This window comes from Bison bison, unplaced genomic scaffold (genome assembly GCF_000754665.1).
Source record: "Bison bison bison isolate TAMUID 2011002044 unplaced genomic scaffold, Bison_UMD1.0 scf7180017864378, whole genome shotgun sequence".
Classification (NCBI taxonomy): Eukaryota; Metazoa; Chordata; class Mammalia; order Artiodactyla; family Bovidae; genus Bison; species Bison bison.
In genome coordinates, this window is record NW_011494950.1 from 6,697,893 (window position 1) to 6,710,825 (window position 12,933).

General features: G+C 36.2%; 1 protein-coding gene across 1 annotated transcript in view; it reads left to right on the forward strand.

Moving 5' to 3' along the window:
• Window positions 1-10,281, forward strand: part of HCN1 (hyperpolarization activated cyclic nucleotide-gated potassium channel 1) — a 387,144-nt gene extending 376,863 nt beyond the window's left edge. The window contains exons 6-7 of the mRNA XM_010857188.1: window positions 5,134-5,298; window positions 8,817-10,281. Coding sequence (XP_010855490.1) covers window positions 5,134-5,298; window positions 8,817-9,685 — 1,034 coding nt within the window. The 3' untranslated portion in view covers window positions 9,686-10,281. The remainder of the gene's footprint in view (window positions 1-5,133; window positions 5,299-8,816) is intronic.
• Window positions 10,282-12,933: the final 2,652 nt, after the last annotated feature.

A 12,933-nucleotide genomic window follows, 5' to 3' on the forward strand; every position in this document is an offset into this window, starting at 1 on the left:
TACTAAAATTGTTTGGGGAGTGGGGTTTAGAGACTTCTAATAGATGTATAGTTAATAAAAATAAAAAAATAAAAAAATAAAAAAAAAAAAAAAACTTCACCGTTAAAGAAAAACTCCATATTCACATATTCTGCCATATCACTGGAGTTTTCATCCTCAAGTAGAAATGGACATCAATAAGTTCCTTGAAAAAAAATTCAATATATTACAAGGGGAAAATCTAAACACACAGACAGAAATAATGATTCTAGAGTAAGAAGAAAGAATTCAGAAAACAGAACAGCAATTAAATATAATACAATAAAGATAAAATATATTTTAAAACTTCTTGAATTTTTTTCTTTTACATTGTCATTGCAGCCTGTTTTACATATATAATTCAGTCACTTAAACAATTCAATCTTTTTAGAAATTTCCCAAAGTATGAAGCCAACACTGCAAACCAAACAGGTTCAGGTTTTTATCATCCCCATAAGGTTCTTCCTTCCCACTTACTGTTAATCTCCTTTTCCACCCACTTCCTCAAGCAACCATTAATCTGTTGATTAGTCGCTAAGTCGTATTGTACTCTTGCGACCCCATGTACTGTAGCCCTCCAGGCTCCTCTGTCCATGGAATTCTCTAGACAAGAATACTGGAGTGAATGGACATTTCCTTCTCCAGGATTAATCTGTATATATCCGAATAGATTTGCTATTTATATCAGTGGTAGCATGTACTATGTGGACTGTCATGGCTTGCTTTTTTCATTGTGTTTATGAAATATTCTGAGGTTCATCCATATTGTAGCATATATCCATCATTCAAAACTAGTTAGCAACTACTGGAAGATAGATGATATTACATCCTCAACAAAAGAGGAAGATATAATGAAAAAGCCACAAACACAGGAAAATGAAAAGCATTTGTAAATTAAAAATGTAAGTGCCAAAATAAAAATACATTAAAAATAATGAAAGGTAAAAATGAGGAAATCTCCACACTAGTAATTCACCATTATTAGGTTTGTTTTTATTCCTTCCTATCTTGTTTTCTTTTTCTGTTCTGTGCACTTTGATATTAATTTATAAGTAACATTTAAAAAATAAAAGTTATTTCAACCTAGAAGGGTGGGATGGGGAGGGAGATGGGAGGGTGTTTCAAAAGGGAGGGGATATATGTATACCTATGCTGATTCATGTTGAGATTTGACAGAAAACAAACTAAATTAAAAAGAACCAATTTAGATAAAGGAAAGTCAAAAAAAGAAAAAATATAAACATTATATATACATAAAAGAATACTTTCCAATAAGAACAGTGCATATTGGAAGATTTTATTGTCATTGGTAGATTTTATTACTCACACTGTATGTGATCATTTTTATCATGCTATAATTACAATGTTGTATCCTAATTTCCTCACTTCAGCTTTCATGACCATTCAATTATTAACAAAGACTTTAAAAGCTTTACTTTTAATAACTACTACATTCTTGATTCTGATTCTTGATTTATTTAAGGCAATTCCATATTTTCATATGCATTCATAAATGCATAGTGTATATCATCATATCAGTGTTCTGATTACAGACTATTTCCTTAGGCTAGATTGTCAAGTGAAATTTCTGGTTAGAGCATGGATACACTTTAAGGTCTTTGTTATGTGTCATTAAGTCATTTTCCATGAGGCTTATAATCATTCCATATGACAATACAGATTGGAAAGCAACACATGGCAATAAAAATATTTCTAATCAGTTTGTTTGACATAATTTAGCAATCATAAGTTGTATATAACACTAGCACTATAGTGACACAGGAATTTAATTTTAAGATAGGGTTTAAAATACTTTTATTACATTTTTTAGATTAGAAAAGCCTAGATTCAATGATATAATAATATACACTTAAACATTGACCAGTAGAGATTTGTCTTCCTACACACACCAAAGGTACACACACACAAACATGCACACAAATGTGAACAGTTCACAATATTATTGTTTTCAATTTTAATCACACTTATTTCTTTCTAATTTTACACGTAAGGAATGTTCATTGCAGACAAATAGAACTACATAAAAGCATGGCATAAAAAAGAACAATCACCTAGAAACCCCATCCTCCAGAAATAACTACCATTAGCATGTTGAAGCATTTCTTCCATGTCTACATATTTTTTTTAATAATTGATGTACAATAAACTTACAACACTATGTTATTTCTAAATGCACAATTCTTTTAACATTTCTACTAGATTTATATTTGGTTGATCTACTATCTTTATTGTATATTTGCCTTCACGAATGAGATTTTTTTCTTTCATAGCTGTCATATTTATCTTTCTGTCCTTTTCTTTTTCGCTTAGAGAAGTCCCTTTAACATTTCTTGTAAAACTGGTTTGTGGTGCTGAACTCTCAGCTTTTTCTTGTTTGTAGAAATATCTATTTCTCTTTCTAATTTGAATGATAGCTTTGCTGGGTGGAGTATTCTTGGTTGTAGGTTTCTTCCTTTCATCACTTTAAATATATGTGCCACTCCCTTCTGCCCTGCAAAGGTTTTGCTAAAAACTCAGCTAATGATCTTATGGGAGTTCCCTTGCATGTAAGTGGTTGCTTTTAGTTTGCTGCTTTTAATCTTCTCTCTTTATCTTTAATTTTTGCCTTTTTAATTATAATGTGTCTTAGGGTGGTCCCCCTTGGGTTGATCATCCCTGGGACTCTCTGTGCTTCCTGGACCTGGACTGTCTATTTCCTTTCCCAAGTTAGGGAATTTTTCAGCTATTATTTCTTCAAATGTGTTCTCCGCCCCCTTTTCCTCTCTTTTCCTTCTAGGATTCTAATAATTCAAATGTTAATAAGCTTAATGATGTCCCAAAGTTCTTTTAAACTATACTTTAAAAAAAAACTTTTTTTTTTTTTTTCTGTTCAGACTGGGTGATTTTTTACTACTCTTTTTTCCAGTTTGCTGATTCAGGCCTCTGTATCATCTAATGTAACTTTGACTCCTGCTACTGTCGAGGTTGCTGGCTGCTGCTTTGTCTAGGTTTGAGTGATCCCAGAATGGCTGGCTGCACGGTCCAGAGAGTCCCAGGGTTAGTGCTGACCAGTTAGTGGATGGGGCTGGGTTCTAGTGTTAATAAGATAGAAGGAGGATTCCAAAGTGGTGCTTGCCAGCACCAGTGACCTTAGGGTATAATGAGCTCTCAAAAATGGATGCCACCAGTATCTGTGTACTCAGGGTATGTCCCAGTTGCCTCCTGCCAATCCAGGAGACTCTAAAAGATGAGCTAGTAGGTTTGACCCTAGATCCTTCAAATTACTGCTTTTTGAATGTTGGAGGGTATGAGGTTTTGCAGATATTCTTAAAGAGTAGAGTCTATTTCCCACAGCACCCCCACTCTCCAGAATGTAAGTTCCACTGGCCTTAAAGCTAGACTTTCCGGGGATCTATTTCAGGACTCACAGGCTGGGGAGCTTATCATCAGGTTCAGGCTCCCCTTTCCTTAAAAGGAATCTTTGCCATTTTTATTACTGTGTTTGTGGGTCACCTACCCAGGGTTATGGGACTTAACTGTACAGCATGTCTGCCTTTTCTACCCATCTTGCTCTAATTCCTTCTTTTTATCTTTAGTTGTAGAAGATCTTTCCTGCTAGTCTTGCGGTCGTTCACATCAATAATTGCTCTGTAAGCAGTTGTAATTTTGGTGTGCCTGAAGGAAGAGGTGACCTAGTGACTTCCTCTTTTGCCACCTTGGCCACACGACAATATTGTTTATTAAATTTGAAACATCTACCAGTGTGAACAATACAGTGTAACTGGTGGCTTCGGTGGCATTTCCTAAAATCTTTTCAATTGCCAGATTGGTTCAGATGCGTATCTTTAGTACTCCCACAGTGCCTGCATATTATTATTCTTACCAGATTGAGTTTAAATGAATTCATAACTAAAACGAATTTTTTCTTTTTATTACCAGCATATAATGAACACAAAAGAAGATATTGTTTGATTAATGCATCCAATTCTAACATCAAGGACATAATGCCTACCACATAATTTACTTATGATGTTTATCAACATGAACTCAAATTCTTTAAGTTCAGAGGAGTGTGAATTTAGGCCCTTTGCAATAATGATTTTGCTATATTTTCTTTTGTTGGGAGTGTGTATTTCAGAAATACTTCCATTCCTTTTTTTTCTAATACATTATTTTGAAGCAATGTTTTTCTATTACTTTAAATTTTTTAAAGAAGTAAAATGCACAGGATTTTAATAAATAAATTTTGGAAAATGAAATAGAAAATCATCACTTTTATTATTGATTTTATCTAATACGAGAATCCAAATTTGCAAATATTTGCTTACCATATATTGGGAATCAAAATTTCAACAAAGGATATTCCTTAGAAATTACATAAATGAAAAATTCCTCTATGCATTTGGAACATAATTTTTATACTGATCTTATTTGGAATATATGAACTACTTAAAGCATTCCTATAATGCATACATCTGACACTATGATCCAACTTTGCTTGATCATAGGACTTTCACTTCCCTGGTGGCTCAGATGGTAAAGAATCTGCCTGCAGTGTAGGAGACACAGGTTCAAACCCTGGGTTGGGAAGATCCCCTGGAGAAGGGAATGGCAACCCACTCAAGTATTCTTGCCTGGAGAATTCCATAGACAGAGGAGCCTGGAGGGCTATAGTCCATGGGGTTGCAAAGGGTCAGACACAACTGAGCAACTAACACTTTGAGCACTTGGTTTCTGTCTATAAGATACCATCTCCTCTCTGCCTTCCAAAATTCGTAAAAACTTTTATCTGAGCATGGTCTATTCCTGTTTTCAACTCCATTTTATATTTATTATTCTTTTTTCTGCAACTTTTTGTTATTTGAGGGGAATTGAAATGACAGCTGGGGGAGATGAATTTGTTTCAGCTTTTCTCAATTTTTTTTAAAAAAAGGAATATTTTAAGATTAAGTATTATCAATTGGGTGCTTTTAATTATCAAAAGGGATTTTCTGATAAAATATAAAATGTGGCTAATCATTGGTTTCTCAAACCATGAGACATTTTTTTTGAGGTAGGTCTTAATGGCCTTTTCAAGAAAATTACCTAATATATCTTTCTTCTTTGTTTTTATAGAGATTTGCTTGCTGACCAAGGGACGGCGCACTGCCAGTGTTCGAGCTGATACATATTGTCGTCTTTACTCACTTTCTGTGGACAATTTCAATGAGGTCCTGGAGGAATATCCAATGATGAGAAGAGCCTTTGAGACGGTTGCCATTGACCGATTAGATAGGATAGGTACTGTTTATTTTCTTCTTTACTTACAATTCACTTTTAATCTAGTGGTTGAGTATATATTTGCAGTCATAAGTCCCAAATGCTAGTTTACAGATTGCTTATTAACTAGCATAGAAACAGCAATTAGCTGTAGCCATATTTCTAGAAAGATCTGAGGCACTAACTTTCTCTTCTAAGTATTCTAGGTTTGTTTATTCATCTCTGTTTTTACTAGCTTCACAGTCTGATTTCCTCAGTGATACCAAAAGGTAAAACCAATGATTACAAATTCTAGATGGCATTAAAATAGAACTAAAAATACAATAGTATGAGTCTACATTACAAACTATATTTTATCACAAGTTTTTTTTTAATTTTAAGGGTCAACATTACATTTATTCTTATATTAAGAATTGAAAAGAATTGTGCATTTTACTTGTCACAGTAGAAACGTTAATGTTTGTAATACAGACTCAAGCAGAAAAAGCCTTAATAGAACTGCCCACATAGATGCTTTATTTTGCAAACATCAACTTATTTTAAAATCTTTCCTGCTCTCAAATTAAAATATTGATATATAAGGCCTTACTAGTTATACTAGTTTAAACATCTGAATAATTGCCATTGTAAAATTAGATCAGATTGGCTTGCTGTTAACTTCCCAAGATATGCTGGAACATTCTGATGTCAGAAGGTGGTATGCATTCATTTTCCACACCCAAATTCTCCTCCCCGACCAGACCCTTCTCTGCTCCCTTTCCCAGCTTAACTCTACTAGCCTTCATAGTTCAATTTAAACATCATTTCCCTGTAGAAACCTATGACCTTCCACTCCTCCTTAATAGTATGAGCACCCTGGATATGTTCTCCCATACTCCTGGGATGTTCCTCCATCACAGTACAGCTTTTATTATTTAAATTGCTCTAGAGATGCTAAGCTTTATGAATGAAGAGATCATGTCTAATTCACTATTACATTCACAGTACCTAGTACACAATGAATATTGTTGAAGAGAGTTAGGGAGGGATGAAGGAATCAATGAACTCAAAGGAGATGGGGTTGGGATCACTGAAAAGTAAACAAAGAGGTACTTCAACTGCTTCATTCTTATTAAAGGTAAGGACTTTTGATTGATGTTACAGTTATGTTAGCTTTTCTTCTGCACTTTACATCTTTCTTTTCCTCTATATTAGTAGGACAGAAGACTGCATAAGGATCTGAAATTTGGTTAGGACAAGTAAAGGTAGTATTTGGGCATTACCATTATGGACACAACAAGGCTTCCCAGGTGGTACAATAATAACGAGTAATAGAAGCCACCCGCCAATTCAGGAGACACAGAGATGCGGATTCAATCCCTGGGTCAGGAAGATCCCCAGGAGAAGGAAATGGCAACCCACTCCAGTATTCTTGTCAGGGAAGTCCCATGGACAGAGGAGCCAGGAGGGCTACAGTCCATGGGGCTGGAAGGAGTCAGACATGACTGAGCACACATGAACACTAGACACGACACACATATTAAAAACCATCACTTAGAGGCTGTAACAGGACAGAGTGTCCAGGAGACAGTGCCCATGAAAGACATGAGTGTTCCTGAAAGCATCTTTACTTAATTTGAAAATAACTTCCCTCTTTGTGGTACGTGAGTGTTCATGGTAGAACCAGAGACTAATTTCTGAACATATGAGTTTTTTCCTAAGCCAACTAGCCATATTTTGAAAAGCATCAAAATCAAGGTATCTCAACAGAGACTTTGTTACTCTGATAGAGCATCTCTCTCATATAATTTACTACAATTAATTTTTATAAGAAAAATTTGCATGAAATTATTTTCATTCCATAATACAGGCAATAAAATTGCAAGTGAGCACCAGTATTTGCATTTTTAATCTTCACAAAATTCCAACAGTGCATTAAAAGTTATAGTATTTTTCCACAAGGGCCCAGATACTCAGATTATGAAATGTTGACTATTCATATGACCACAAAAAAGTATCCTTCTAAGTTTTGGGGTCATTGCTTATAAATGCATATACTGTAGATAAAGGGAATATGCTAAGTAAGAATTTATATTTTCTACTAAAGTAGAAGTCTTTGTTCTTTGGGAAATTAGGACAATTCTGTAAAAAGAGAAGTAACTGTTCATATTGACAGTCATTTTAAATGATTACCTTTCCCAGCAGCCAAGTAAAATATAACACCACATTTCTATTCAAATATATTCCTTGTTAGTTTAGATGTGATACTTTATTTAGTGATATGGCAAATTGATTTATTTTTCAGTTACCATATTTACAAGGGTATTATTTTATTGATGTCATTTAAAAAATCACTATTTTTCCCCCTTTTCATCACCCTACAATTGATGCTAATTGTTATTTTTCCAAAGAATGTCTTGTTAATGCAAACCAAAGACAATAGCAAGAAGAGACAGTGCTTATTGAGGTTCTAGAAGGAGCTAAGCACTTGCCATACATCAGCGCCCCTTGATCCTCACAACAACCTCTCAGAAGAGGAAAGATTATGAAAAAGTTCTCTATCTGGCTGCACATAAGAATCCTCTGACAAAATCTGATTATAAAGTACCAAAATCTGGATCCTTGTCTGGCTATTCTCATTTAGTTGTTAGGGTGCAGCTGGAAATCAGTAACTCTTATCACTCCAGCAATGAGATAAATACACAGATAGAGCAGAGAATCACTGGTATAGGGCACTGGTCAAAAGCAAAGGCCTTTCTTTCTCAGACATGCATGTAACAGTCCCCCAAACATCAGAGTAAAAGGCAGCACCTGATGCAACAAGTGGGTGAGACCCAGGAGACTTCATTTCCAGCAAACATTCATATGACACAGATGCTGCTGCTTCATAGTCTGTAGACAATCTCTTGTCAGATCTACTGGTTTCCTTGCCCAGCTCTGTCACTTATTAACCATGTTTTGTTGGGCATTGGTCTTAACCTTTCTATGTTCCAGTCTCCTTTTAGGTGAAGTAGAATTATCAGCACACCTACTTCAAAGAGTTGAGGATTAAATAAAATAAATCTGCCTAAAGACAGGGAAGCCTGGCGTGCTGCACTCCACAGGGTCACAAAGAGTCAGACAGGACTTGGCAACTGGAGAACAACAAAAGCCTTGGGCAGAGTGCTTGTCACATAGTATGTTTTCCATTGACTTTTCTTGATAAAGGAACTTGAAACTGAAATCTTGCTGTCAGACCCATCCTGTTCCAAGTGCCCTGTTTTCTCTCAGGGTAGCCCTCAGGCTGTTTCTTCATTTCTCCATTTCTTCAGTAAGATGGCTTTTGCCATATTACAGACTTTTCAACTTGACTCCTGTGGAAGGTAAGACGTTTCAGAAAGATACAGGAAGCATGAGAGGCAGGAGGTGCGTTTCTATTTGGTGTCTAAAGGTAAGTGCTCAACTTTTAAGCTTCTTCAATGAAACACTGCCATCGTCCTGTTTGCAGGAGCCACTGGTGCTTGGAGTTGTCATCAGTCATTTGTAGACTTTCTAAGTGCCTATCTTCCTTTCGCTGACAGGGAAGAAAAATTCAATTCTCCTGCAAAAGTTCCAGAAGGATCTGAACACGGGTGTTTTCAACAATCAGGAGAACGAGATCCTGAAGCAGATTGTGAAACACGACAGGGAAATGGTGCAGGCAATCCCTCCCCTCAATTACCCTCAAATGACAGCCCTGAATTCCACCTCTTCAACTACTCCCCCGACCTCTCGCCTGAGGACACAGTCACCGCCAGTGTACACAGCCACCAGTCTGTCTCATAGCAACCTGCACTCCCCCAGCCCCAGCACCCAGACCCCCCAGCCGTCAGCCATCCTCTCGCCCTGCTCCTACACCACCGCTGTCTGCAGCCCTCCTGTACAGAGCCCGCTAGCCACTCGAACTTTCCACTATGCCTCCCCCACGGCTTCCCAGTTGTCCCTCATTCAGCAGCAGCAGGTTCAGCAGCCACCGCAGCCCCAGCAGCCACCCCAACCTCCACAGACCCCCGGCAGCTCCACACCGAAAAACGAAGTGCACAAGAGCACGCAGGCGCTTCACAACACCAGCCTGACCCGAGAAGTCAGGCCCCTCTCGGCCTCGCAGCCCTCGCTGCCCCACGAGGTCTCCACCCTGATCTCCAGACCGCATCCCACTGTGGGCGAGTCCCTGGCCTCCATCCCTCAACCCGTGACCACGGTCCACGGCTCGGGCCTGCAGGCAGGGGGCAGGGGCACCGTCCCCCAGCGAGTCACCCTGTTCCGACAGATGTCATCGGGAGCCATCCCCCCCAACCGAGGAGTCCCCCCGGCCCCCCCTCCACCAGCAGCCGCTCATCCGAGGGAGGCGCCCTCAGTCTTAACTACAGACCCAGAGGCAGAAAAGCCACGATTTGCTTCAAATTTATGATCCCTGCTGATTGTCAAAGCAGAAAGAAATACTCTAACGAACTGAGGCGCTTCTCAGATTTGATTTTATTCTATCTCCTGATAGATCCCTCTAGCCTACTATGAAGAGAGATTTTAGACAGCTCTGGCCTACATGCAAAATGTAAAATATATATATATATATAAATATGCTATTAAATCTATATATGAAAATCTCAAGAGAAGTTCAAAAGACTTGTTTAGCATTCAGTGTTACATGTCTTCCTTTCTTTAAATCATTAAAGGATTTCAAATGTTGTTGTAAGATTATTTATTTTTAACCTACTTTTACTTAATTCCTTTGATATATGTATTTCTCTATTTTATGAAGAGTTCTTGGATTCCGTGGAAACAAAACTCTGATTTTAAAAAGGCAACTCAAGTGAGCTGAATAGCACCAATCAAAACTGTTCTCATTAGCTGTGTCTCTGCATCTAAATTGTTAATCATTAATTACAGAGGATTAAATAGCAGATCCCATTTTCTAAATCTAAATTGTATTTTGGTGCTTTGAATTTTGAATTAGGTTAAAGAACACACCATATGCTTGGCCATGGTAGGAGACTAGCATTGGCTATGATCTCCATAGTCATAGAGATATGACTATCTCTAACCTCAAACATGTTCATTGATATTTTAGAAAGCTGAAGGGATATTTCTCTTCAAGCGTTATCAGACTTTTACCAAGACTCAATCAATGTTAGCTGTAAATAACTGTTTCAACCCAAATAAAAATAGTTCTTCTGTGCTGTATGAAGGTAAAAATCATTGTTTAAGAATTTAGTTTTACTGCTTCACTTCAAAACTTAGAGTTTTAAATTTTACAAAACCTAATTGTGACAATTATTCAACTGTAATGCAATGGCTTGAAACCTACAATATTCTTTTAACCTGCAGTGTTTTTTGCAAAATTGTATGCTTGGTTCTACAAATTGCTTGTATTATACCAAAAATCATTACTTTTCTTCTTTCTTGCCATAATCAAGCATCTGAAAATAGGCCCTGCATGCTTTGGGGAAAAAAAGTAGGTTCAAAGCAGTCATTGTAGGGGAAAGCTTACAGTATTTCTCATTTCTAGAAAAGTATAACCATTCATTAATTGCCTATCCTAAAATTCCTGTAAGGCTGACTTGGATCTCTGACTTAAGTCTAGAAGTGAGGTTTTCACTTTCATTTAATGTTGTTATTATCTTTATCATTTAAATGAAATTTGTAAACTACAGCTTGATTTGGAGTTGCCAGTGTGTTCTGTGTCTTTCACTGTAGTTGGTAGTTTACTGTGGTGTTAATTTAAAAAAATAAATACACTATAGCATCATCTGTTTGGGAACATACACTTGCTCTTTGTGTATTGTTAACTAAATGGTTAGTAAATCTTAAGGAATGTGGTGACTAACATAGTCCTTAGAAAGGAGCTTTGTTATTTTAGATGTGCTGAAAAAAGTACAGACCTGGTGACATTAAGCAGGAGGTCAAAGTCAATGTCTGTGAGCATCGTTTTGTTTTTGTGTTGTTTGTATGTTTCCTTAACTCTGTTCATGATCTGTGAACATCTGCTTCTTCTCAAAGAAGTCCCTTAGAAATCATTTGTGCCTAACACACCCCTCGAATATGGTGGATGACTGGAACACAATTGGAAGATTCCCAATAACAGACTTCTGTAAATAACCCGAGTTAAGAGAATGACCTAAAGTGGAGATCTTCCGTATCTCTGACACTGGCGATGCATTTAAGAAGAATTTAACAAAGATCATGCACTAAATGGGGCAGGGCCTCCAGACAGACTTGAGGACAGAAAACAAAAGCAAAACTCTAAAATGGATCCATGCTGCCTGTTATGCCTTTTATGGATATAATACTTATAATACCAAAATGAGTTGTTATGTTTAATTTCTAACAAATTCTAGCTTGTGTGAAAGGAATCAACAATGCTAGACAATGTGTAATCATGAACATGCTGGTGACCTATGATGGAGTGTGTAAGAAAGGGATTGTTCAGTCTACCTAGGACCTATGGGGAAGCTGCAAGACCATTTACATATCAGTACAAAACTCCTTTATTTTATTAAAATACTGATAATTAACTTCAATTTATTAAGATCATTATTGGTCCTTTAAATTATTAAAGGTTTACATTTGATAGAACTAATGGGTTTGGTAGCGAAATATTTTTATATATATAAATGTTTGGTTTTTTATTTTGAGCACTATTGAGAAACATAAGCAAAATTGAATTGCATGGTCTTTCAGTGCAACCATAAAGTTTTTATTCACTTTGTAATAGAATGGACAAAAAAAAGAACCCTAAGGTTTATATGTTAAACTAATAAAGTGGTACAGGGTAAATTATATACATATATATGTATGAATATATATACTTAGGTTAAGAAGAAAATTGACTCACATTCCTGTAACATAAAAGTTCATTACTAGTTGAAAAGTGACCACTTTTCTATGTACATAGTTAAGCCCATAAGTATGGAGTTTTAAACTGTACAGAAAGAAATGTATTACTGAAAAGATTGATCTTTCTGCTGCTGGGAAAATAGTAGAATAGCTGATTCTCACAACAACTGTATGATCAGGGATGATTAGAGAATTTCTTTTGTCTTTGCTCAAAGCCATACATATATAAATATATATATAAAGATTGTTAATAAATTCAACAAAAAATAAACTAAAATCATGAACATTTTATTTTATCAATATACACTAGTCAAACATTTTATTTAAGAGTATAGATTTGCCTCTGTCTTTCTGTCTTTATATCATCAGATGTCCAAGAGGGCTTTTACTTGATAATCATCATAAAATTAATTATAGGTATTCTCTAACTATAGAAAGAAAAGCACTTAAATAGAACATGGATTTTCCAGCTATCCCTGTGTTTTTTTCCCCTTCTATACTGTACAAGTTGTTTTTTTTCTTCTTCACGCTGTACTTTCTTAGCATGTGGTTTTATCCAATTTCAAAACACAAATATTTCTGTGCTTTATTGGATATGGGGATGAGAAATAATTGCCCTATAATTTACATATACAAACCTATTTTATGATAGCCATCAGTCTTCTAAAAACTGGATAGTGACAGAATCTCCATATGCAAATGAATTTTGAATCAGACCTAAAAGCTTGAGACAGAGTATATTACAATGAGTGAAGGATTCTCAAAAGTGTTAAGCAGAAATAGCAGGAGTGGAAATAGATTATAGTCAGCAAATAAATGGCCTGT